General features: G+C 39.6%; 1 protein-coding gene across 1 annotated transcript in view; it reads right to left on the minus strand.

The window, feature by feature from the left end:
* Nucleotides 1–317: 317 nt before the first annotated feature.
* VPS13A (vacuolar protein sorting 13 homolog A) overlaps nt 318–27998 on the minus strand; it is a 130110-nt gene continuing 102429 nt past the window's right edge. The window contains exons 57-72 of the mRNA XM_072150912.1: nt 27774–27855; nt 26372–26441; nt 24388–24496; nt 24041–24154; nt 23808–23953; nt 23642–23723; nt 23081–23194; nt 22484–22559; nt 20650–20813; nt 19830–19875; nt 19620–19743; nt 18185–18299; nt 12710–12795; nt 6424–6547; nt 3343–3417; nt 318–2356 (exon numbers count right to left, since the gene is read on the minus strand). Of these exons, the coding sequence (XP_072007013.1) occupies nt 2303–2356; nt 3343–3417; nt 6424–6547; nt 12710–12795; nt 18185–18299; nt 19620–19743; nt 19830–19875; nt 20650–20813; nt 22484–22559; nt 23081–23194; nt 23642–23723; nt 23808–23953; nt 24041–24154; nt 24388–24496; nt 26372–26441; nt 27774–27855 (1581 nt within the window). The 3' untranslated portion in view covers nt 318–2302. The remainder of the gene's footprint in view (nt 2357–3342; nt 3418–6423; nt 6548–12709; nt 12796–18184; nt 18300–19619; nt 19744–19829; nt 19876–20649; nt 20814–22483; nt 22560–23080; nt 23195–23641; nt 23724–23807; nt 23954–24040; nt 24155–24387; nt 24497–26371; nt 26442–27773; nt 27856–27998) is intronic.

Consider the following 27998-nt stretch of genomic DNA (forward strand, 5'->3'; position numbering starts at 1 on the left):
CCTTCTGAAACATACTGGACTTCCCCTATGAAAAGTACAGTGCGCACACTGTTCTGATCTTGGATCATATGGATCACATATGGAAGTAGGAAAATCTCACCAGTTCCGAAATGAGATTTACACGTTATGAGATGACATGTTGTCATGCTTACAATGTAGCTATACTTTGAAGCTTCTTCCTGTAGTATAACCAGTCATTTAACATGTGAACCAGATTAGCAAAAATATCCTGTACAATACCTTAATGTCATTACATTTTTACACAAGTTTTTTTTTTAGATGAAGAGACATTAGAAAAAGTCAATACTGCACAGGACTTAGAAGTTGTAAACACTGCTAAAGTTTATTAAGGGGACCAAATGTTTCTTGATACAAGACCAAACAGTATGGTACAAATAGTAGATAAATGTAGAAGGTGATTTAAGGCAAATTTTTTGCAGAAAAGGGTAAACTACCAATAAACCGCGTAGCTTGATTCTTGTTGTGCAAACCGGCTGTAGCACCATGGATAAATCATACAAATATACATTCAAAGTAATAAATTATTAAAAAAAAAAAAAATTATATATAGTATATTTTCCTGTGTACGTAATCATTTACTACAACCTCTGGCAAAGAATATATAATCAGCCTTGGGAATTCATTTTGGGCTACACACTGTAAAGGACAGCAACCATCTTTTTACTGATGTAGACTAGTTCTACTAACTGTTTTTCTCAGGACTTCTTTTTATTACAACTCTATACGCCAAGATTTCAACAGTATAGTTATATAACTATAGCATAATTTGATAACTATATTTTACAAGTTATGCTAATACCTCAGAGTGGCTCATCTTTTAATTTATTCACTCCCTCGTTATGATACAAGTCCCGCCAGTCATCTGCTCTATGCACTGTGGACGGGCGGGACTTGAATTGTACAGGGGAGTGAATAAATTAAAAGATGAGCCACTCTGATAATTTATATATCTATATTTTACAACTATACTGTTGAAATCTTGTGAAGTGAAATTTGCGGTTGGACTAAGGATGTGTCAAAATCTCTTTTAGGTCTTCAGTTATTTCCTTAAGTTAATTTGAGCCAAAACCAGGACTAGTCCTGCACATAAAACAGTCCCAAATCTTTTCAGTGACTACACAGAGGTAAATTATAATGGAAAGACCTGGAGTGCTCAAACACACAGAACAGGTGCACATCTTTCCATTATAACTTACCTCTGTGTAAACGCTGGAAAGACTAGTACCAGTTCTGTGGTACTCTCCTGGATTTGGCTCAAAATAACTGAAGAGAATAACCAAAGACCTAAGAGAGAAGTAAACTGGCCCTAAGAGATCAGAAAACATGTATTTTTTTAATGAGAATATGGAGTAAAAAGCCTTAAAGCTTTAGATTTTCCACATTGTACACACAGGAAAAAAAAACAGGTGAGAAGAAGCCGCTACAGAAAATAAACCAAATCCGTAAAAATACTTTTTAGCCAACAATAAATGTACTTGTAAAAAAATTGCCCAAAAGGTAAGGAATATATTTTTGTTCCTTGTGGCTTCACTGGGTTGACACAGACAATTAAGTTGATTCCATTTGCCAACAATGGTAGACTAGCACCAGGATCCATCAATGCTGTCTGCAGTCACTGGTGAGGCATACTCAAGAAAGCTGAGTGAAGCAAATCCATAGTATTTACATAGTATGTTCAGCATCTCTATAAATCAATCATGCAGTAGACCTGTACCTGGAAATGAACAGTTTGCATGGAGTTTCAGGAAAGTGATTATGACTAATAATAAGGCAGCCATACAACTAGTGGGGATCCAGACTACCTGGCCGTAGGAGCTCAGTATTGTCATTACTCTCATGTGAATAATCCATGCATATAAGTATTCAGTCAGCCCCAAAACTCAACACATTTTAGATTGTCAGGAGGAGGTCAGTAAAGCTACAGTATGTGTTCTATCATGCTGGTGAACACTACCTCAAAGTAAGGTTCAATTTAGTTAATTGTATAATGTAAAGAAAGGGTTAACTAAAATTGTGGTAAATACAGTAGTTTGCCCATCGTTTTCCATAACTGGTGATAGATAAATATAGATGGTATTTTTTTATATACAATACAAGGAGAATAATATTAGATGTGCAATATTCTATTCAGAAAATGAACACTTTACCACCTTTACATGAGATTTTAATTTCTTAGAAAGAACTGTTTAATTTCTAACAAAATTATTTATGGTTTCTGAAAGGGTGCAATATTAAATTACACAGAGTCCAGCGTGTAGTTCATAGAAGTAGACATTCATCATTATGTGTCCCTCAAGTGAAGATCTCGAACTTCTTCCAATTTTGAAAGGATCCACTGTAAGAAGGAAGAAGAATAAAGATTACAGCTGGCAATGCATTAGAGAGAACTTTTAGGTCTGTTTTGTGTGTACTGCTCCTTTAATATCTAGAAATGTGACTCTGCCTCTCCTGGACTTTAGATTGTATGAACTTACGTACCTTTGGAAAGGTAGGTATGTATCATCAATGGACAGGAATATCATCAATAGATGTCTTCCTGCTGCGGTATACACAGTACACAAAGCTACTTCCTACTTCTGGACCACCAGACTGCTGGATCCTAGAAGACCCAGAGCAGCTGTACAGTATCAGTAGGTTGTATTCACCCTGTAACTATGCCTAATAGCAAATTCATTCTAAAGAATAAAGGTAATCTTTATCTTTTTATATGGATGGCATAAATAAGCAAAATACAGCTTTTAATCCTGTCCCATCAACAAAAGAAAACTATCCCCTAAAAAATACTGTCAGAAGGGAAAACAGGGAAAATTGATTAAAATAATTCTCTGTTATTTAAAAAAAAAAGTGAAACACTCACTGTTTCTGGAAGAGTAAAGAGGGATAACTGGTAGTTTATAATGTATACATGCTTATACAATGTCTTTCTTTTTCAAAAACTTTGCACACAAAATAACCCCTAGTCCAAACGGACCTCTGGATGTTGGCAATTTACTATACTTTAGTAAAAAAAAAAAATCTGGCTGGGATCACAATTATAAAATACACAGTCCAGACTTGCATACAAATTCAACTTAAGAATAAACCTACAGAACTCATCTTGTACATAACCCGGGGACTGCCTGTATACAATTGTGTTTCCCAAATCAAAATGATAGGTGCAATGGGTGATTTGGAAGAAAAAAAAAAGAGCATGTTCCTCTATAAGTAGGACGTGGCCCTTCATTCACAGCATCAATCTGATGGTCTTGCCACTCTAAAGCAATATTAATTATTCCATTAGACCCTCTTCGCAGTGAATACAGTTACAAATATTATATTTACCTTGGCATCATCTGGAGTTTTAAAATTTATTATTTTTCCAAACTCTTTGGCATGAAAAACAGATTTCACTCGTTCCTGCAGGATAAACAATTTCAGATGTAAGAAACAGACTCATCATTTTAATCCGCGTTGCGCCCAAATAGTCTGCGATGCGTCTCGTTGTAACAAATACTCTAGTCCTGGCCACCACTTAGAGGAAGCAAAGGCTCAGTGTTTGCATTCATTTCTGGAATTTTCATCCACTTTAAGCTTGTGATGTTCAAAGAACAGGTTGTACAGTAAACAGGCGCCACTTCTCATTTGGGCCTTTCGCTTTACAATACATCATCCTGGGTAAAGTTTTGCCAAAAAATCACTAAGTGTTCCCAGCCAATGTTTTAGCTGCATAAATAAACAAGGGACTTGATCAATTTACTCACAGAGCCAGCTTTTATTCACCTACATTTGAGAATCTAAAGTTCAGGGAACGCTATGTGGTTGACAATCATGATGCCTTATTTCATGCCATCCTCGCTGTGCAGCCTGTGCCACCTCCTCCTTGGCATTTGAGAGACCACCCAAGATACTGTACATGCTGCACAACAGAAATCTCTTTCACAAAGGACCGAGCAGAAGCTGCACAGTGACATAAACACAAATAAGCTAATAAAATATGTAGACCGTGTGTACTTGAGTATAAGTTGCCCTGAGTATAAGCAGAGGCCCCTATTTTTGCCACAAATAAATGGGCCAACTTATTGACTTGAGTATAAGCCTAGGGTGGGAAATGCATTGGTGACAGCCCCCTCCAGTTAGGAAATGTCCTATGCAGCCAGCACCCCCGATGATTAAATGTCCCATGCATGCAGCCTCCCTTTATCAAATGACCCATGCAGCCAGTCCTCCTCTGTTATGATATGCCCCATGCAGCCAGTACCCCCAATGATTAAATCCCCCATGCAGCCTACCACCCCAGTTATCAAATGCCCGATGCAGGCAGCTCCCCCTCTTTTGATGAAATGCCCCCTGCAGTCCTTTGTTTAAAAAATTAAACTTACAAACTCACCTTGTGGCGGTCCCCAGGACGACTCCCTGATGCTCCATCCCTGCGGCTCCTCTCCTTTCTTCTCTCTGCCGTAACAGCGGGCAGAGACGTGTCCTTGCGCTATGCCGGGCGGCCCACACTATGACGTAATCAGCAGCGACACCACTGCTTCATAGTGTGTGCTGGCCAGCGGAGTGCGTGGACGCGTCTCTGCCCGCTGTTATGGCAGAGAAAAGGAAGAAGAGGAGCCAAAGGGACCAGAGCATCGGGGAGCCGCACCGAGCATCGGGAGCACCACAAGGTGAGTACGTAAGGTTTTTTTTTTTAATAGAACAGTGTATAAGCCGAGGGCACGTTTTTCAGCACATTTTTTGTGGTGAAAAACTCGGCTTATACACAAGTATATACGCTACTTTTAGTTATCTAGAGATTTTAAGAACCTTCATATGTCTGCTCTAAAATTCTCTGAATAAGTGGTTTAATCAGATGTTCTAGAAACAAAAGTTTCTAATTCTTCCACACCTGCGGCGTGTGCCCACAAGCACGGCAGAGTTTGTGGGCAGAAAGGAAACAAAAAGCTGGCAAATGATCATGTTTAGAGTCACATGATTGCCTTAACTAGAAACGAATCCAAGAATACAATATTATGAACCAGGGAGGCGGAAGAGTTGTGTTGGGTAAGTGGCAGATAAAAATGTAACTTTATTAATATTTATTCAAATAAATGGACAAACACATTTAGAACATTTAGGGATGTTGAAACCTCAAGTTTGTGCATGTAAAGGCCCCATTTATTAGTTGCACAAATAGATGCACTTCCTCTTAAATTGAGGGGATAAGTGGAGGGTATATGATTATGAGGTTTTAGGGATGAAAATTGGCTGTATGTTATGAAAGCTGCTACATTAGATGATATGAGGTATATGATCTTTGTTAAGCTTATTCAACTGATACCGTATGGAAATTATTGGCTTTGATTGGATTTTGTGCCCCCTCTGTATATCTGCAGGTGGTAATAATAATGTAGCTGTCAGCATTAGAATATCTGTGCGGCATTGCAAAGTCTATAGACTACTGGGCGGTTCCTCTACTGTATAGTAGTATAGCCCTTTTTGGGGCTAAATCGTTCGTGGCCCAGAACTTTTATACATTTTAATTCCCCTAATATGCAAATTTTATAAGGAGGCTACTGGTATGTGGAGTAGCTGGAGCTGAGGCTACATGGCGTGGCTACTTCACGCCCCAGTAGCCTCTTGCATTCCACCTACCAATGCATTTTCAGCGTGCAGCTACGAGGAGATGCACGCATTAGTCTTTGACTGGCTACTTCGACTGCTCCACACCCCAGTAGCTTCTTTAGAAAATTTTTATATTAGGGGAAATAAAATGTATAAAAGTTCTGGGCCACGAACTACTCTACATTAGAGGAACCTGTCACCGAATCTACATTAATAGGTAGATTTGTGGTGGTGAGTTTCCTTTAATGGGTTTAAGAAGAGCAAATCCTGGCAATGGGGTCAAACACCAGTATGCCAGTGTGCTTTATTCCTTCATCCTGGTGGCTGATGACCTTTTCCTGGTGGCTGATATCCTTTAAGGGGAAGTGCATGCTTAACTAATAGACTGGCTCTATACATGCACAAAATTGAGGTTTAAACATCCCTAATAGTGCACTAAATATGTGTGTCCAGTGTGTGTGTGTTTATATATGTATGCATATGTGTGTGTGTGTATATATAAATATCACATACACACATATATTTTACATATATATATATACATACATACATACAATTAGAGATTGTATCTTGAGACCAGGCTCAAACAGTGATCCTTTCTCAAGATATATATATATATATATATATATATATATATATATATATATATATATATATATATATATATATATATATATATATATATATATATATTCTGCCACTTGCCCAACACCCCCCCCCTCCCTACACCCAGGCAGAACAGGATTACTAACATATTTGGAATATACAGTTATTGGAGGTGCTAGCGCCCACAGTTCTGGATTGACCATCATACAGTACCTTAGCTTCAATTCGTAACCTTCTCCCGCTCACAATAATTGGTTCTTTGGTAAATTCATCAAAGCTATACTGCCATTCACATGTCAGTTGTCCAAAAGTGCCCTTTGTAACAAACAAGATTCCACTGCAAGAAAAATACATAGATTTCTGTATACACATGAATGGTAATTAAGGGACCAAAACCTATTGCCCCCCAAAAGACAATAGCATGTAATTAATGCTAATAAAATATATGAATATTTTATTATGTGACTATATACTATGAGACAAAAAAAAATTACTGACAATCTGACAATGAAATATCCACATACCACCATTACCTGGATCTGCCCACTATTTTGACATGTCTCTATAGTAAAGCCTTGTATTCTCAGTGAAATCATTCTGGAGGAAATTGTGTTCTCCTGATAGTCGTCCTGGGAAAAGTACTAATTTGACCATTTGTCTTATCAATGGGATTTGTTCATGTTAGCCCTGATCTTTGCTTTAAAGTGTGTTCCAAGCCACCGTGGTCAGGAGACCTGTATAATAACTTTGCTTAAGTCAACCTAGCTGTAACTCTCAAACATGGCTATGAAGTTACTGTGCATTTAAATGGGGTCTTGTTAAGAAACATGCATACAGGGAGCGGACTGGGAAGTTGAAACTGTTTATAGATGGTCTAAATCAGCATGTACAGCACAGAGAAAGACTCACACTGCCTCCCTTATACATGAATAAAGCTTCTTTTTAAAAAAAAAAAAAAAAAAAAAACAACTTAATACTGCCATATATATTTACTACTACAATACCTTTTCCGATAAACAAAAATGCCACTACTGTACTATAATACTGCCCCTAAGTAAAAAAATATTTTATAATACTGCCCCCTATGTACAGGAATATAACTACTATAATACTGCCCCCTATGTACAGGAATATAACTACTATAATACTGCCCCCTACGTACAAGAATATAACTGCTATAATACTGCCCCCTACGTACAAGAATATAACTGCTATAATACTGCCCCCTACGTACAAGAATATAACTACTATAATACTGCCCCCTACGTACAAGAATATAACTGCTATAATACTGCCCCCTACGTACAAGAATATAACTACTATAATACTGCCCCCTTCGTACAAGAATATAACTACTATAATACTGCCCCCTACGTAAAAGAATATAACTACTATAATACTGCCCCCTACGTACAAGAATATAACTACTATAATGAAAGGAAAAAAAGAGAGAAAAAAGTAGTGGTATCGGCTCACCCAAATGTAGCAGCAGCTTGTGCTCGGCGTGAGATCAGGCCAGGTGCACGGAATGTTCCCACTCACTGGTCCGGCAGTCCACAGTGATATGCTTCATGATGAAAGGAAAACGAAGGAAAAAAGGTCGGGAATCCGGCAACCATACAAGAATGTCCAAGGGTAAACGACTTCTTAAAAAAGTATTCCAAAAAGGTTTATTTCAACAAAATTAAAAACATCACTAGCCAACATGCTAGGATATGGACACAGAGGCAGGCAGACAAAAGAAACACAGCACAATGTGGTGGAGGTAACGCGTTTCGGACTTTGTAAGCGTCTTAGTCCTTAATCATACCTGTCAAACTTCTAATCCCTGCCGGAGTTAAGTAGAGTAACTAATGGGTGTGTGTACGTATTTTCCAGTGTGGGGTTAGTTACTCTACTTAACTCCGGCAGGGATTAGAAGTTTGACAGGTATGATTAAGGACTAAGACGCTTACAAAGTCCGAAACGCGTTACCTCCACCACATTGTGCTGTGTTTCTTTTGTCTGCCTGCCTCTGTGTCCATATCCTAGCATGTTGGCTAGTGATGTTTTTAATTTTGTTGAAATAAACCTTTTTGGAATACTTTTTTAAGAAGTCGTTTACCCTTGGACATTCTTGTATGGTTGCCGGATTCCCGACCTTTTTTCCTTCGTTTTCCTTTCATCATAACTACTATAATACTGCCCCCTACGTACAAGAATATAACTGCTATAATACTGCCCCCTACGTACAAGAATATAACTACTATAATACTGCCCCCTTCGTACAAGAATATAACTACTATAATACTGCCCCCTACGTACAAGAATATAACTACTATAATACTGCCCCCTACGTACAAGAATATAACTACTATAATATTGCCCCCTATGTACAAGAATATAACTACCATAATAATACTGCCCCTATGTACAGCAATATAACTACTATAATACTACCTCCTTTATACAGGAATATAACTACTGTATATATACTCGAGTATAAGCCGTGTTTTTCAGCACAATTTTTGTGCTGAAAATTCCCCACCTGGCTTATACTCGGGTATATAAAAAAAATGCTCACCATTCCGACGGCGCGGGCAGCTCCGCTTCCATCTTCATGTCTGCGGCAGCTCCGTCTGCAGTTCCTCTTCTTCTTCAGGCCACCGCTAGGACTGCGACATCTCCGTGCGCACGGCCCTGGCAGCACACAACTGTGACATCACAGTGACTGACGTCACAGTTGTGTGCCGGCCGGGCTGTGCGCACAGAGATGTCGCGGTCCTAGCGCTGGCCTGAAGAAGAGGCGCTGCAGATGGAGCTGCTGCAGACATGTAGATAGAAGCGGAGATGCCCGGGCCGTCGGAATGGTGAGTACTGAGTTTATTATTTTTAGGGGCTGGCAGGCTGTATACAACAGGGGGCTGGCAGGCTGTATACAACAGGGGGCTGGCAGGCTGTATACAACAGGGGGCTGGCAGGCTGTATACAACAGGGGGCTGGCAGGCTGTATACAACAGGGGGCTGGCAGGCTATATACAACAGGGGGCTGGCAGGCTATATACTGGGGAGGCTGTGACCAATGCATTTCCCACCCTCGGCTTATACTCGAGTCAATAGGTTTTTCCATTTTTTGTGTTAAAATTAGGGGTCTCAGGTTATATTCGGGTCGGCTTAGACTCGAGTATATACGGTACTATAATGCTGCCCCCTATGTACAAGAAATCACTACTATAATACTGTCCCCTATGTACTGGAATAAAACTACTATAATACTATCCCCTAGCTACAAGATCATAACAGCTATAATACTCCCCCCTATATACAAGAATATAACTACTATAATACTGCCCCCTGTGTACAAGAGTATAACTACTATAATACTGCCCCCAATGTACAAGAATACAACTACTATAATACTGCCCTCTACGTACAAGAATATAACTACTATAAGGTAACGAAAGAAAAAAGTCGTCAACAGCTCACCCACAGACAACAGTGAAGATCTAATGTGAACGTCCTCCAAAGCCGGGTGCACGGTAACCCCTTGAGCGCTGGTCCGGTATTCCAGGGCAAGTCAGGCTTGAAATCGAGGAACGGGAGAGAGGGCAGGGAAACCAGCACAATGGAACTCCACAACTTCAGTTAAAACTTCATCCAAAAATTTATTCTTTGTTTAACCGGTTAAGGACCGGGCCATTTCCCGTTTTTTCATTTACATTTTTCACTCCCCACCTTCAAAAAACTATAACTTTTTTATTTTTACACGTAAAAAGCTGTGTGACGGCTCATTTTTTGCGTAACAAATTGCACTTCATAGTGATTGCATTGAATATTCCATGCCATGTACTGGGAAGCGGGAAAAAAATTCCAAATGCAGTGAAAATGGTGAAAAACCGCATTTGTGTCGTTTTATTGTGGGCTTGGATATTACGGCTTTCACTTCACGCCACAAATGACGCATCTAATTTATTCTTTGGGTCGGTACGATTACAGGGATACCAAATTTGTATAGGTTTTATAATGTTTTCATACATTTACAAAAATTAAAACCTCATGAACAAAATTTTTTTTGTTTATTTTGCCGTCTTCTTGTGCTTATAACTTTTCCATACTTCGTTGTATGGAGTTGAGGGTGGTGTCATCTTTTGCGACTTTTGATGATGTTTTCAATTATATTATTTTTAGGACTGTACGACCTTTTGATCACTTTTTATAGAATTTGTAATTTTTTTTTAAATGGCAAAAAAGTGCCAGTTTTGAATTTGGACGCGATTTTCCGTTACGGGGGTTAAACGCAATGAAAAAACGTTATTATATTTTGATAGATCGGACATTTTCGGACGTGGCGATACCTAATGTGTTTATGATTTTTACTGTTTATTTATATTTATATCAGTTCTAGGGAAAGGGGGGTGATTTGAATTTTTAGGTTTTTTTATTATATATATATATTTTTTTTTTACTTTTTTTTATTTTTATTTTTACTATTTTTCAGACTCCCTAGGGTACTTTAACTTGATAGCACATTATAATGAATGGGTTAACCCGAAGTAGCGACGGATCGCCGGCGGCGATCAGCAAGAAAACACCCGCGATCGGTGCCGGCAATCGCGGGTGTTACCATTAAGCCTTTGCTGCAATATGCAGCAGAGACTTACCGGCTATGGAGAGGGCTCGGCCCGCAAGCCCTCTCCATGCATCGGAACGCGACCGCCGCCATGTATACACGGCGGGCGGGCGCGAACCGGTTAAAAAACACGCGTATCCAAAGGGGAATACATGGGTACAAAAAAGACAAAAATAATAAGACAAAAGACAGCAACGGTAACGCGTTTAGGACTTCTACATATCAGTCCTTAGTCATACCTGTCGGTGCTGTAACTCGCATGTGAATATGTTGTGTGTTGAGCAAGTCTTGGGCTGTGAGTGGAAACTCGAGTGATAAGTAGAAGTCCGAAACGCGTTACCGTTGCTGTCTTTTGTCTTATTATTTTTGTCTTTTTTTGTATCCATGTATTCCCCTTTGGATATGCGTGTTTTTTGAACAAAGAATACATTTTTGGATGAAGTTTTAACTGAAGTTGTGGAGTTCCATTGTGCTGGTTTCCCTGCCCTCTCTCCTGTTCCTCAATAACTACTATTATAGTGCCCCCTGTGTACAGGAATATAACTCCTATAATACTACCCCCTATGTACAAGAATATTACCACTATAATACTGCCCCCTGTGTACAAGAGTATAACTAGTCTAATACTGCCCTCAATGTACAAGAATATAACTACTATAACACAGCTCCCTGTGTACAAGAATAGAACTACTATAATACTGCCCCTATATACAGGAATATAGGTACTATATACGCCATATGACATGACTACCCAGTCCCCTGCATATAGTCAGTCAGCCCCGAGTATAGACAGCCAGTCACCTCAGTATATAGCCAACCAGCCCCCCTGTATATAGCCAGCCAGCGATCCCCCCTGTATATATCCAGCCAGCCCCACAGTATATAGCTAGCCAGCAACCCTGTATATAGCCAGCCAATCATCCCCTGTATATAACCAGCCAGTCCCCCCAGTATACAGCCAGCCAGCCCCCCCCCCCCAGTATACAGACAGCCAGCCCACTTGGTATAGCCAGCCCACCCCTGTAAATAGCCAGCCAGCCCCCCCAATATACAGCCAGCCTGCCCGGGTAAAGCCAGCCAGTCCCAGTATATAGCCACCCAGTCCTCCCAGTATACAGCCATTCTGTCCCCGGATATAGCCAACCAGCCCCCCCCCCCCAGTATATAGCCAGCCCTCCCCTGTATACAGCCAGCCAGCCAATCGCCCCAGTATAACAGCCATTCTGCCCTCGGATATAGCCAGCCAACCCCCCAACCCAGTATATAACCAGACAGCACCCTCAGCATATAGCTAGACAGCCCCCCAAGTGTATAGTCAGCCAGTCCCTCCCAGTATACAGTCCCCCCCAGTATACAGGTAGCCTGCGTATCCCCGCACTTCCTCTACTTGATGAAGTCCGGCAGGCAGCAGCATGGCCGTCAGCTGCTTGCCAATGTCATAGTCTGTGCGTCACTAACACACACGGACCTTTCACTGACAGCTGTACTGCATCAAGTAATGGAGCTGCGGGGGAGCGTTGGAAAGGTGAGCTCACAGTTTATTATTTTTAGACCGGCCCCACCAATCCCAGACTACCCCCACTCCAGTCCCAGACCACCCCTACACCAGCCCCAGACCAGTGGGACCACCGGGATTTCTCCACTGTGAGTTGCATGGCCAGTCCGTCCTTGCATGCATAGATACTATAACTTGATATATTTAAATAAAAAGGCTTAAAAATGTATAGACTACGTTATATGGAGCATAAGGTGTTGATCTAATATAACTGTAATGGATCTTTCATCTTACGGTGACCTACAAACCCAATCTGCTTGAAGCACCAAGGTTATTGGGTTGGTAAATGGAGTTCGTGGACGCTAAATAGTTTATGTCTTTCCCTGGATACATACCTTTTCATCACCATTAATAAATCTGTGTTGTTAACCATTGCATGTGCAAAATATTTACATTTAGCAAATCTTCCATTTTCAATTTTCTACAAAAAAAAAAGGAAACTGTTAGTTTGCATGGAAATGAAAATGTTTCCATTACCTTTGATGGTAAAAAAAGGAAAAGGTGTAAAGGAGCTTTACAACTACAGATTCCACTACTGCAATCTAAAGGATGACTTTACAGACAAATCAATAATCTTTATCCACGTGAAAAAAAATCAATATATAAAAACAATATAAAATATTGGTTTGGAATTTATTTGAATTTATCCACATCCTTCGTGATACCAGGTAACCATAACTATGATTTTCCTTTAACCCACAATTTGTGTGTGTATTACACCGAAGTTTATACCAGAATTCACTGGTTGATGTAGCTTAAAAGAGGATTCCAACTAATACATACACATTACCATGTCTTAATCAGATCATTATGGGATTTTTTTTCCATTAGGGCTCATTCACACGAATGTAATGGGTACTGATATGTGCGTGCGACATTTGCGGACATATATTGGTCCCCATTTAACATCTATGATGCTGGTCACTGTGCGGTGAGCACACGCTGTCTGACCACAAAGGACTGGTCCGATATTTCAATAAGCAATTGCAGTATGTGACATCTAGCTGGCTGTATTGCCCTTAGTATTTGGAAATATGCAGATATGATGAAATATTTCTTCTGGTTGAGAATAGAAAATACAACTAATGAACACTGGTTGTTGCTAGAAAGCTTGATTCATTTCATAATATTGGGTGGAAATCCTCTTTTAGTACCAAGTTAGTAGATAATATTGAAGTAAAGAGAAAGTTAACCATTTCAAATCAGACAATATAAAAAGTACTGGTAGAAACCCCAAGTTGAGGATAAGTTATGTGATAAGGTCACAAGACTGAACACCAAACAAAGTGACTGAATACCACCAGCAAATGAATAGAACATTAGACCAACATCGACAACTTACATTTCCATGGCAGGACTTTACAGTCCTTACACTTAGGTCTATTTGATGGAATTATGGCATCAGGCTCTACTGGTTTCCATTATTCTGAAGAAGTGAACAGTCTGTGCAAAACAAATCTGTGTATATTCCTGTATATGTATATCTTATGCATATCTCTGAACCTTTGCATACTAAAATTGAGCAAGATTTTTTACGGAGGTTGATGCTGAATGATAAATTTGATGCATATTTCACATTTTTAGCAACCTATTCTTTAGTTTACTGTGTGGAAAAATTGTGCTGGAATGTTAGCATGGTTTGTTAAAGTAAGGTTTCTGTTCTTCTAACAAATATGTATAAAAGTATAAGTTAAAATTAAAGACACTTTAAAGCGTAACTGCGATGTTATAATAATCTGTACCAAATTGTCAAAAATATTCAGCAGCAGTAAAAAGGTGGAGTCTATCATCTTCCTGTATCTGCCCTGAGGCTGAGTCAAATTGAATTTTAATTCTCTTAATCACTAGGAATCCATGGATTCCTACAAATAAATCCAATGAGCAATGCATAGTATACATAAAGGATCCATACACACCTGACAGTTTTCAGAACTAACGGCACACTCTGCATCTGTAGCTAACCCAAGGGAAGGATGGCAGCTTAATGCCATACTTATTATTAACATATTTTAGTAAAGGTTTATACATTTTTAATACTTTAGTGGGAAAAGCAAAAGTAAAAATTGTTATGATATGCCAAGCTGTTCCAAAGATATTGTAATCTAAAGAAGAGCAAGGCAAAACTGCAAAAACTAACCTGGCAATTCAGACACTAATGACCCCTGGTGATAAAAGGGTTAAGAAACTAAATAAGTTGAAATATACTTCTTTTGTGCTGCAACTTTAGAGTGTGTACACAGTGTGACTGCCTCATAAGCATGTGGATTACTGGTAGTTGGCAGGGGATGTAGAAGCCTTAAATTAGCACTTCAAACAAAGGCAAGTCTAGATGAAGCCCTGCAAATAGCACTAGTCTGTGTGCAGACCAGAGGCTGTAGGAACCTGACCATATAGCACACTAGAGAGGCAGGGTATAACCTCATACTTTGTCATTCTATTGTATACAAACATATTATATGCCCCAAAGTGTGTTCCAACACTTCTCACCAGCAGGAGCTTTTTGACATCCACAAGGCAGTAAAATAGTCATAACAAATTGCATATAACTTCCACTTGTCAGTAAAAGCTGCTGTATTGTGTTTTGTTTTTTTTAAAGTAGGCTTGCCTCAGTCCTGATAGAACAGCCAGAAAGTAAATCAGCCACATCACAATACAGAGCACAGTTGGTCATGACTGCTGTAACTACGTGTGCTGCTTGTGGTGCTTTGTAAGAAGTGCGTCTTGTAGTCCAAAAAGTACGGTATTCAGTAGAAAGTACATTTAAACAAGAATGATGGAGGACTGGTAACAAGAAAAAGATGTCAGGCGCAGTTTAGTAATGTTTCACTCCTTTTATGGAATGAATACCGTGTGCCTATGCCAGAAGAAAATAACAAATTCAAATAGTTTAAAATAAAATATTTATTGTAAAAGACAAGCCATAATAAAGCAAAGCAAAAAACAAAACAGAAATGACCCGCACATGTGAAATGATGGTGGGCACAGTAATGAAGAACACAGAAGGTCTACATGAAATGGGAATAGACAAGTAAATGTAAAAAATAAAAACAAATTCTGCGGCCATGCAAGTTACTGGAAATTTTATAATATTCTTTAAAATATAACCAAAACATGCATTATACATAATGTGTATATATATAGATATATACATATATAATTTACAAATAATGTTTCCCGTTTTCTCATCATTTGTTTCCATTTACTGCAGTCTCATAGTCATAGGCAGCACTAGATTTAAGCCTATGTAGATGGTGACATCATGTAGTAGTGGAGATGTAGATGAAGTTTAGGACCCGTTATGCAAATTGCAGGATATAGTACATACTAATAAATTTAGATGGTGACAGGGAGAAATAATAGAAAGCATATAAATTACAAAATATGTTTAAAGGGCACCTACCACCACAAATCTACCTATAAAGGTAGATTGGGTGGTAGGTGGATTAATGGGACGTGAGGATAGCCCTTTTAAGGGCTAATCCTCACGTCCCTGCACTTTTTTAATAACTTTAATTTGGTATTTATTCAAATTTACTTATGCGGCTACCGGGGCGTGGAGTAGCCGCATATGAGATTACACGAGGCGGCTACTCCACGCCCCGGTAGCCATTTTACCCCTCCTACTCACCCATCTTCGGCGCGCAGCTCCGCGTAGCTGCGCGCCCTCGTCCGGCGATCCTGCCGTCTGCGCATGCGCAGAAGAGCAGGCCCGCGCCTGCGCGGTCACAACTCCGAAACAGGCGCGGGCCTGCTCTTCTGCGCATGCGCAGACGGCAGGATCGCCGGACGAGGGCGCGCAGCTACACGGAGCTGCGCGCCGAAGATGGGTGAGTAGGAGTGGTAAAATGGCTACCGGGGCGTGGAGTAGCCGCCTCGTGTAATCTCATATGCGGCTACTCCACGCCCCGGTAGCCGCATAAGTAAATTTGAATAAATACCAAATTAAAGTTATTAAAAAAGTGCAGGGACGTGAGGATTAGCCCTTAAAAGGGCTCTCCTCACGTCCCATTGATCCACCTACCACCACAAATCTACCTATAAAGGTAGATTGGGTGGTAGGTGGATCAATGGGATCAATGGATCAATGGGACATAAAAACTAGTGTAAAAACAAAAACAAAAGTTAATAAGGGATGTTGAGTATTATTTATATGTATATTTTAGGAGAAAAAAAGAAATGGTTTTATCAACCAGTCTGTCAGTAATTTTTGGTTATTCTGTGTGGACTGGAGCTTTTATCACAGTTGCTGCTTATAGTGTTGACCAACGCACTGTATTGTACTATTGAGTAGACTGAATACTACAATTTCTACAAAATATTTTACATATGCCTTTATTCTGAATAAAAATAATTGTTAATCACTTTGGTAAATTTATATGACTATCCACATGACCATGTTACAAAATTGGAAATTAGCTTATGTCTACCTGTGTTACTACTATACACATAACAGATTAGACTGCATGTTCGAGAAAATGTTGACAGAGAAAGACAGAGAGAGAGAGAGACCGTTGATTTTGTCACTGAGTAGCAGACACCAGACAGAAGATGGCTGCTGGTCACATGTCCAAATCACATGTTCTGCACCTGCCTGGGCAGGTCATGTGATCATCAGTTTGGCTGTAGTTGGTTGGTTGCAGTGCAACCAGTATGGCCAGTGCTGTGGTGTCAGTGAGGCAATGTGCAGTGATGGCAGTTACATACATAATTGCTATGGTAATGACAGGACTGTCTGGTAGATCATCACTGGGAGCTGTGTTGTAGTTGGCGGCCATCTTGGAGATATCTCCGCCTACTTTAGAAAGCCCATAAGATGTTGTGAATCACAAAAGCAAACTATTAAAGCTCCATTTTGACACGGAGTTCTGTTGATTTCATTTATTTATAGCATTATGGCTTTTTAAAGAGTTCCTGTCAGGCACATCTAGCCCTCCAAACTAAATTCTAACTCATATGCTGTAGTAAGTTGCTCTGCATAATGATACTGAAATGAGTCAGTGGCTCTTGTGAATTATAAACTTGAGCCACCCACATGTTTCTAACTCAGCATGGTAATTCTGTGCATTGGGTGTTCCTGCAACACCCCCTTCCTCCTCCATCCTTTTGTAAGCACTCTTCCTGCACAACACATTCATGCACCTTTCTGTGCTATGGCTGTGCAAGGGCATGTTTATAAGAGGACAGGTCAGTCTAGGAGCATTCGTCTGACTCACTTCATAGGATTACAATGCAGAGTGTGTCTGGGGGGGAAGGGTGTCAATTTATAATTCACTGGAGCCACTGATTACTTTCAATATCATGCAAAACAACTTATGGTAAATGAGGTAGGACCTTCGGTTTTGGGGTCTAGATATGCCTGACAGGTTCCCTGACATACTGTTACACAATGAGGTATAAAAGCAACACGTGTTGCAATCCCTTTGAACATGGCTACACCTCTTTTAGATTGCACCTTTTAAATACATTAAAATAAGAGCTGTTTATATAAATTAAGATCAAGATGAATATTAACGTTGATAAAGTGTCCCTTTTTTGAAGTGTATGAGACACTACAGCTGATCCAAAAAGGGAAACCAATGAGCCCAACACTTACTTAAAAACAGCTACAAAAGGGTGCTCAACAACAATCTTGGGATACCTGCACAAAAAGCACCCTTGGTTTTTCTTCATTATTACGGATTATTGTAAAACTTTGTGACCATGGGTGTTTTCATAGCATATACTATTAGCAATGTTACCAAGTGCATGTAATATATCTCTGTATCTTCCCTTAAGAATACGAATTCTCTCTACAACTCAGATGCCATCACCTGTAGCATTTGGCTTCCAGCGCCTTCCCTCAGCCTATAGGGTCGTATAACACCATCTTCATGAAGAAATCGAGGAGGTCGTAGACTCTCTACCTCATCAGAAGTGTCTGTAGCTCTGAAAGAAAAATTTAAAACATTCTCATTTAAAACCCTCCACGTTCACATTCATACATACAGCTTTATCACATGATAATAACCATGTGATATAACTGGTAAATGCTAAAGGTTTCAGGCTTCATTAAAGTTAAGGTGTATATTTATGGCATATTCAAAAGGAGAGATGTATTCCCCATGGTCAGATGAGTAGCTAAAAGCTTCTATAATAATAAGGTATGTGTACATGTATCCATTTACTGTGTCTGGATTCGTTTTTGCATATTATTTTGGCAAAGTAGTAAACATAAGAAAACCTATAAACGGTATCTCCCATATTGTACTAACCAACAGAAAAACGTTATCACCTTTTTAATACTGTACAATGAACTGCATTTTTATTTTAACGTTTTTTTAATGTTTTAATTAAAAACAAGTGTTAATAATTTTTTACCATTATGTGATTTTTAGCATAAAATTAACTATTGGAAAACGCAACTCTTTCTGCAAAAACAAGCATTCATATACCAAGTCAAACAGTGTCCTGAAAGCCATTTTAGGCCGTGTAGTTCTCAAATTTTAAACCCCTAGTGATGTTTATACAGTAAAGATTATTTTTAACCCCCATACTTTACAGTTTTATTGCTAGCTCCTCTCAGTGATGATCATTGTTAAATTCTGAATTGTAGGCAGGGACTCTCTAAGCAGACACTTCATGATTCCTCAGTGCTGTGAGGTGCTGTTGGCTGACAATGTGCTTAGATTATTGTGGTTCAGGGTTTAGCTACACTTTTATGTAGCTTCTGAACATTCTGCTATTTTATTTGACACACAGAAAAAAGAGAGATGAGACAGATCAGAGTCATGAGATGGATATAAGACACGGTGACACACACAGTCTCCCTCCACTAGGATAACGGCGTTTGGCTATAGTTTGTAGAGTAAACTCTGCACCATGCTGCTTGCTGGCAGTGCCTGTGTCTGAGCTGGTCTTGTAATGCAGTGAAGAGTGCAGTGTGCAGTCAAGAGAAGCTTATCGTGAGAAGAATCCAACCATATTCAGAAGAGTTACGGTCAGAATCAGGGACAACCAAAATTGTGTACACCAGAACTGCTAAAGAAAGTTTACAGTAAATTATAGAATGTGTTATTTTGTTATCCTGAGAATATTTAATAACCTTGTCTTTCTGAGAATACCCCTTTAAGGAGTTAAATAAATGTTGGTAAAATGTATCCAAACCAAATAAAAGGGAAGCAAGGATTACATCATTTCTGGAAAAGGTTATTAAACGTAATGAAATCTAACTGCATTACACTAAACAGACTCCACATAATGGATTACCTCTTGATGCCCTGAAACGTGCTGCTGGCCATGTCTATGATACCTCCTGTTGGCCTGGTTACAGCACCCACTAATCCTTTACCAATTCCTTTAAAAAATCCAGCTGCTCCTTCTTTCTGAGCACCTAACAAACACATTGTGAGACATGTTAGAAACCTTGACAAACAGAATCACATAACATGGTTATCTAAATAGATGTATTCACTGTACCTTTAATTGGTTTTGTAACAATCCCTGTAATCCCACTGACAAAGCCCTGAGGAAAGAGAATAAATAGTGACTCAGCTTCATGAAATCTTGTTGACATACTGTTCATAAGTGACAGCAGAGAAACACTTCTCCCAAAATGACTTCAGAAAGAAAATTAAACACCAAACAGGGACCACTACAAAGGTCTTGTATAACAATGTGGTACTCCTAAGGTACAATATATAAAACCAGACCCTTAAACACACTTACAAGTAACTACAAAATGTAATCAGAAATGTAGTCCAGGAAATGTTAAAGAATACTATCCCTCTCTCCCAGGAGTGGGAGCATTCCCATATTATTCAACACACATTGGCATTCACACAATATCTTGCCATAAAAATTCAAATGAGAATATACTGGTCATATCCATAAACCATGGCTTTCAAAAGAAGTAGTAGTCAGGGGCCACCTTAGGCGACATGGTGGAGGTGAATTAAACAACAAAAGCAACTGGAGCTAAATGGATAGTACCTATGTTGACTCTTCATTCCTTATGTAAACTTACATGTAGTTTTTCTGGTTAAATAGTTAAAAATGGTGGAGGTGAATTAAACAACAAAGGCAACTGGAGCTAAATGGATAGTACCTATGTTGACTCTTCATTCCTTATGTAAACTTATATGTAGTTTTTCTGGTTAAAGGGTTAAAAATACAGGGTTAATAAAGGGCTAAAATGTAAAACACATAGTAAGCCAAGTGTAAACAGGAACTAAAAGTAAAACAGAGTTACGTGACCGTATGTCTTAAGTTATCGTATAGATTCCAAAATACTGCTTACAGATACAAGGCCTTTTCCTCCACGTGCCAGACCTTCTCGTATGCCACTTGGCTGCTTGTTCATAGCTTCTCTCCGCTTTTGTTGATATTCTTCATCCATGGTAATAGCTGCTACACCCTTAGCCATTGCACTTGTGATTCGGGACGCCGCTCCAGCTAGACCACCTAGCAAAAATAGAATGTGATCTCATGTTTCACATTATTATATGTATTCTATATTAATATCTATCTAATTTCTATATTACCGTAAAAACTCAAATACAAGCAGAGTTTTTCAGCCCAAAAAATGTGCAAGTAAAGAAATAAATAAATCAGTACTCCCCTCTCCTGCACCATCTGCAGGTCCTCTTCTTTCTTCCAGAAGCAGCAGGTGCGTGCGAGCTAGCCACGCACACGCTATGACGTCACCAATGCTGACATCATAGTGTGTAAGCGGCCAGCGCAGGACCTGTTCTGGCCGGTGAACACACTATGACGGCAGCAAACGGCTGACGTCATAGTGTGGGTGCTGCCAGTGCACAAGGAACTGACGCTGCCGGAACACAGGAAAAAAGAAGAGGACCAGCTGAGGGCATTGGAAAGGTGAGTTTACGGGCTGGCTATATACTGGGGCAGGGGCTGGCCATATATATATATATATATATATATATATATATATATATATATATATATATATATATACTGGGGGCAGGCTGGATGGCTATATACTGGGTGCAGGGGCTAGTTGGTACATACTGGGCCGGGGGCTGGGTGGCTATATACTAGGGCTGGCTGACTAGCTATATACTGGGGGCGGACTGGCCGGCTATACAGTGGAGGCTGGCTGACCAGCTATACAGTGGAGGCTGGCTGACCAGCTATACACTGGAGGCTGGCTGACCAGCTATACACTGGAGGCTGGCTGACCAGCTATACACTGGAGGCTGGCTGACCAGCTATACACTGGAGGCTGGCTGACCAGCTATACACTGGAGGCTGGCTGACCAGCTATACACTGGAGGCTGGCTGACCAGCTATACACTGGAGGCTGGCTGACCAGCTATATACTGGGGGCTGGCTGACCAGCTATACACTGGAGGCTGGCTGACCAGCTATACACTGGAGGCTGGCTGACCAGCTATACACTGGAGGCTGGCTGACCAGCTATACACTGGAGGCTGGCTGACCAGCTATACACTGGAGGCTGGCTGACCAGCTATACACTGGAGGCTGGCTGACCAGCTATACACTGGAGGCTGGCTGACCAGCTATATACTGGGGGCTGGCTGACCAGCTATATACTGGGGGCTGGCTGACCAGCTATATACTGGGGGCTGGCTGGTTGCCTATATTCTAGGGGCTGGCTGACTAGCCAAATACTGGGGTGCAGGGGGCTGGCTAAATATGGGGGGCAGGTGATTGGCTATATACTGGGCAGGCTGTGACCAATGCATTTTCCACCCTAGGCTTTTACTCGAGTAAATAGGTTTTACCAGTTTGTTTTGAAGATGTTGGACTGGAGGTGAAGTCTGCAATCAGCATGGAGTTGTATTTGTATATTGTCAGTGTATAACAATTGTAGTTCCAATTTTGGGATAGAAATGGTCTTCATATATGGATTCTGGTACAAAAAAGTTTTCCTGATAAACACCTCCTAGAGCCCATCTGGCTAATTAGCATAATTTTTTAGTTGATTTCAGAAGGAAGGAGGTCATGGATAACAAATATAGGACGATTACCATAATCACTCTGCCTGGATCTATGAATAAGTGTCCCTGGTCTATCCATGCTTGATTATGATGGTAGATTCCCTTCAAATAAGTTATAATGCATGCTCACATAAGTTATTTACTTACCAACTGCCCCTCCCACAAGTGCCTTTACTCCCAATGCCATTCCCTCAACAAACTCCTCTGGTCCTTGAATGGCACCCTATAAAAACAAACCAGACTTTTACAACCAGATATATCAATAATAAGGTAATTTAACCCCTTTCCAGGGCAGCCAGTTTTTATATGACCTGGAGAGATGTCACAAGCTGGTGACTCATCACATGATTCAGGTCATCCAACTGTTCTGATTTATATAAATGCTTTAAATGCCGAGGCCTCATTGCCCTTAGCTGATGTCACAACAAGGAAGTGACGCCCACTTCAGGAAAATCCTAATATGATATACCAGGCTATATCTCAGGAAGAAGATACAGGTATCATTGGAATTGTTGTCAAAGGCTCTCTCCAGCTGTGCAAAAAACGCTTTAAGTTACTTGCAAAATGGACGTACATTTACATCCATTTGCGGGAAGAGGTTACTTCTTTGATTTTCTTTACAGTATTTGACTAAGGGGGCAACCTAGCCATAAGTAAGGATTGGTTTATAAATAAAATAAAATTACATCTCTTATTCACATACAATTCTACAAATTTTACCACGATTACAATGATTTCCAATACCTGGTAAGGTTCATAGAAAAAAGCTTCCACGCCTTCAGACAAATCGCGAAATAAGCCAAAAGGGTTTCCCAACACATCAAGTCCAAGGACCAGAACATACATTTGTTTAATAGCCTACAAAGTAAAGAGACATAAAATTAAACAACAGTTTGAAATCTCATAAAATGCATTGTTCCCATCATGTATGTGAACTGTATTTAGTATATGTGCTGCAAAAGCACCTGAAGCATACTTTGAATGACCCTATGTGTGCTACAATGGTCTTCTTGGTCTGGTGTATATATTAAAATAATAACCTGTGTTATGCTATCCGGGGGGCCTAGACAATGAATAACAGCATGAAAATAGTATACTTTTGGATTGCAGATGTCATAGCTGCCTATAAAGTGGTATATGTTGCAGGCTTTCATTGTACATATACCAGAAAATCCTCCAAGTGTACTTTCAATGCTTATTCCGATACTTGTATATTTCCACTCTAAATCTGTAAATATTCTCCACGTGTAGAGCAGGAATGAGTGGAGTCACATCAGCTAAAAATGTAAAATATGTTTGACTCACTTGTCTGGAGTAATGTCTGATAACTTCCCATTGCAGCTCCTGTGTAGAATAAACTTGATTTTTAATCTCAAAAAACGCCAACCTTCAAATAAAGAGTGAAAAACACATTAGTTTTGTGTGTTAGAAGTTCAACATGTCTTTGAATTGAAAGAGTGAATGCACTTACTTAAACACAACATCCTGCACATCTGTCAGGGTGGCACCAATACTTTTTAAAAGCAGATTTAAAGACTGAACAGGTATTAACTCTTTATCTCGAAGTTCCTTATTCCCATCATCTCCACCAGTGCTCAGAGAAAAACTTAAATGAAGCTACAAGAAAATGGATAGCAAGACATTATTATAACATAGTTTTAGAGCTTTCAATACACAGGGGTTACCTGCAGCTAAAGCCCATACCTTGATAGGAGAGATGTGGAAATCTTCATAAAGGCTGAGTTGAGAAGTGCTTATTGAAGATACAGTGCTTAATTCAGTTTGAATGTATTCAATGTCCTTTTTGAAAAGCTCCACCTATAACATATCACTAAATCTTAGTACAATAATTATCTGCCTAAAACGTCGACCAGACAAGACTATAACCATGCATACATACATTGATAAAATCACAACTGTATGCTCAAGAAAGGCAGCATGAAGGAGCCACCAGGTTCCCCTTAAGACCATGTAAAGCATATGCATGCCTCCAATGATACCAATGACCCCAGCCATTATACAAAACTAAATAAGCAGAGTTGTTGACTTACAGCCTGATCTTTCGGTACATCTCTACTTTGTGCAAAAAGGTCAGCCAGCGCATACAAAAATCCAAGATCTATCCGCAGATCCATTTCTTGTATTAAAACCTTGAAGTATCTGTTAACAAAATAGTAAATTGGTCAATCCACAGAAAACCAAACATATGGGGGGAGATTTATCAGAAATGTCTGAGGTAAAACCGTTCTAGTTGCCCAAAGCTGAACTCTGTTATGTTGCCATGGGCAACCACAACAGTTCTGCTCTCAGACATTTCTGATACCTGTCCCCCAGGATATGACAAAAGTACTGTTCATAATGAAGATTAATGATCACTTCATTGAATTTAAAGGTAACCTTATATATACTTTTAGCTGAGCAGGTCAGCAAAGGTATTGTTAAAAAAGAACCTTTCAGCACCTTCACCAATGAGAATTTACACCATTTAATAGCCACTGCTCTGTTTCAGGCTCACCTGAATTTATTTTCCTAGCTCTTACTGTTTTCAAGTGATAATTATCAATTCTCCTGTCAGGCAGTAAGTGCCAGGTGGTCTGCTCCAGGACCACCCATCTTCCAGTAGAAAGTGTCACTTGCATAGTTTCATTAGTTTATATGCTAATTACACATATCTGACAGCAGTGATCCAAAGATAATGACACCGATTACTCAGGAACAGTGGGGATAGAGAGAAAATTCTAACCACACAAGAATCAGTGGCAACTATTAAAACCTAAACGACAAGCACCATACTACACAGCATCATACTGCAGAGACCTGCAGTACCGGCACTGGTCACTAGTGTAAGTGCCATGGGCAAGGCAGTGCCAATTTGGGCAAGATCATCTCAACTAGTTAAGTCATCACACCTTTGATGAAGAAAACAAAAAAGATACGAAAGTCTAAATCAACACTTTTTCTCTGGACAAAAAATGCTTAAAGGGGTATTCCCATCTGGGCATTCACATTTAATTAAATTCATTTGCCTTATGTAAACATTTCTTCAATTGGATGTTAATTAAAAAAATGTTCCTGTGTGAAGATAATTTCCCATAAAAGTAGTCATGTTGGCCCTTAGAAACCAGATAGCTTCCCCGGATACGACCACGTCACACTCTGGCAGTGGTGGCCAGACCTGCGCTATAGAGTCCTGCCTGACCACCAGGATTCAGCAATCATTACCACAGGACGGCTGTGCGACATGTAGTAACTCCAGGACATTTTATATACAATAAGCTTTTGTTTCTTTGTGCACTCACTCCAGCAGAGGTGGTCGTATCCGAGGAAGCTATCTCGTTTCTAAGGAACCCTATGACTACATTTATGAGAATTTATCTTCACACAGGAACTTTTTTTTAATAACATCTAATTGAAGAAATGTTTACATATGGCAGATTAATGAAACTGAATGTAAGTGCCCAGACGAGAATACCCCTTTAAGAACGTGTGATCTACAGTCCAGTTAATGAGATCATTAAAAACACCAGCTCGCCCCACAAAAGAGGCCACTTTCTCAGCTACACACACTGAAGTATGAAAAAGTTACAGGGAATATTTTGCTATGAAATGTTTACATTTTGTAAAATGAATCAAAACATAATAAAACCTAGATATATTTGGTATCCCCATGATCCTTCTGACCCAAAGGTATATTATAAAAAATAAGGTGTATAATAAAGGGGATGTGTCAGTTCAGAATTACAGTTAAAGCTTGAAAAAGCATAGCCTGCAGATTACTGGTTCATAGAGGTAGTAAAGGTTGCTCTTTGACTTGCACAGATTCTTAGTTATATATTTGAATGAAAACCGATTATCAAGGCTCACACAATTATTTGAGACTGTTGTTGCATGCATAACATATATAAATTTTAGTTTTGCAACGGGTGCATGCCTATTGTTGGGGTTACTTACATTTCCCCTTACACTGTAGGAGGTTTTAACCTTCCTAGTGGAAGCATTTGAATGACTGTGAAATAGAGAAGTGTTTCCACTTACTTTATGCGTGATATTTCAGAATGTCCAGCAGTTCTCATCACAATACTCATATCAGTAAAGGGTTTGGGCTCTGTTATAAAACAAACAAAAAACACAATTTTCAATTTAGGATTTCCAAAAAGTAAATGTTGGATCGAAATTAAACTTTCTATATATGAATGTTAGGAAGATATGTAACTTATATAGCAGACACCTGCAATATTAGCGCAAAAGGGAATGTTTATGGGAGAAAACAAATTGAAAGCTCTGTTACCCTTTGGGCTTCCTTTAGCCTGGCTACAAGATAAGAGACAGTTCGCTAAGCATACAAGTTCCAGGAGGGTAGCCTTCAACACATTCACCCACAGATATTGCTGGTGGATTTGCTGCACACATACAGAAGGCTGCAGCTGGCTGAACCCATGAATGCTCAATTGTCAAAAAATCTTGACTAGATAATGGGCAATTTGTCTTCCTGTTTTCCTCACAGCTGAGCAAAATGTGCATCATCCAGGTGGACAACATTCTCCTATTCAAATGTAGCTCTGAACGTCCTCAAGTGTCAAGAAAGTGTCTAAGCAGACCTAACCTAACCTTATGCAGCAAACCAACATTTCTATTGGAAACAATAGATACTATAGATCAGTGATGGCGAACCTTTAAGAGACCGAGTGCCCAAACTATAACCAAAATCCACTTGATTACCGCAAAGTGCCAACATTGAATTTTAAGCAGTAACTTATTGCTCTTCAACATCTATCAATCGTATGGGCCCCTTGAGGCCACTAATACAGTTGAACGAAGGAGGGCACACTAGCTCCAGGGTCTCTCTGTACAGTAAGAATGTAGGGTCCAGTAGGATGACCTACAAAGATACTGCAGTTCTATCAACACATTCTCACTTTTACAGTAGTTCCCAACATCCAATGAAGTATCGTTTTAAAATAGCACTGATTGTAGCATCTCTTAAATTGCCTGGGTCTGCAGGAAGATTTGGTGAATTTGGTGAGCTGTCTTGGGATCAATGGCCTGAGTGCCCACAGAAAGGGCTCTGAGTGCCACCTCTGGCACCCGTGCCGTAGGTTCGCCACCACTGCTATAGATGGATGGACAATTAATAAAAAATATCAAAGTAAAGTAAGCCACTAAATGGATAAAACACATTGGGGCAGATTTATCAAGCAGTCTGAAAGTCAGAATATTTCCAATTGCCCATGGCAACCAATCACAGCTCCCCTTTAAAATATTCATGAGCACTGGTGAAATGAAAGCTGAGCTGTGATTGGTTGCCATGGGCAACTGGAAATATTCTGACTTTCAGACTGCTTGATAAATCTGCCCCATTATTTTAAGCCATTAACATCTACAAAGCAACATACACAGTATAATCATAAAATGATACACATTTTCACAATATACAAACCTGAGTCCATTGTCACAGACTTTGGTGGTTTAACAGGGTAAAATACAAAGGGAAATATGGCTCCAGGAATTTGATTTTGAATCTGACAGAAAAAAAAGATAAAAACACATCACTGTATAGGCAGTCCCTTGGTTAAGTACAAGATACATTCTTTAGGTTTGTTCTTAAGATGAATTTGTATGCAAGTTGGGACTGTATATTTTATAAGTGTAGCTCCAGACAAAT

The sequence above is a fragment of the Engystomops pustulosus genome, chromosome 1 (assembly GCF_040894005.1).
Source record: "Engystomops pustulosus chromosome 1, aEngPut4.maternal, whole genome shotgun sequence".
NCBI lineage: Eukaryota > Metazoa > Chordata > Amphibia > Anura > Leptodactylidae > Engystomops > Engystomops pustulosus.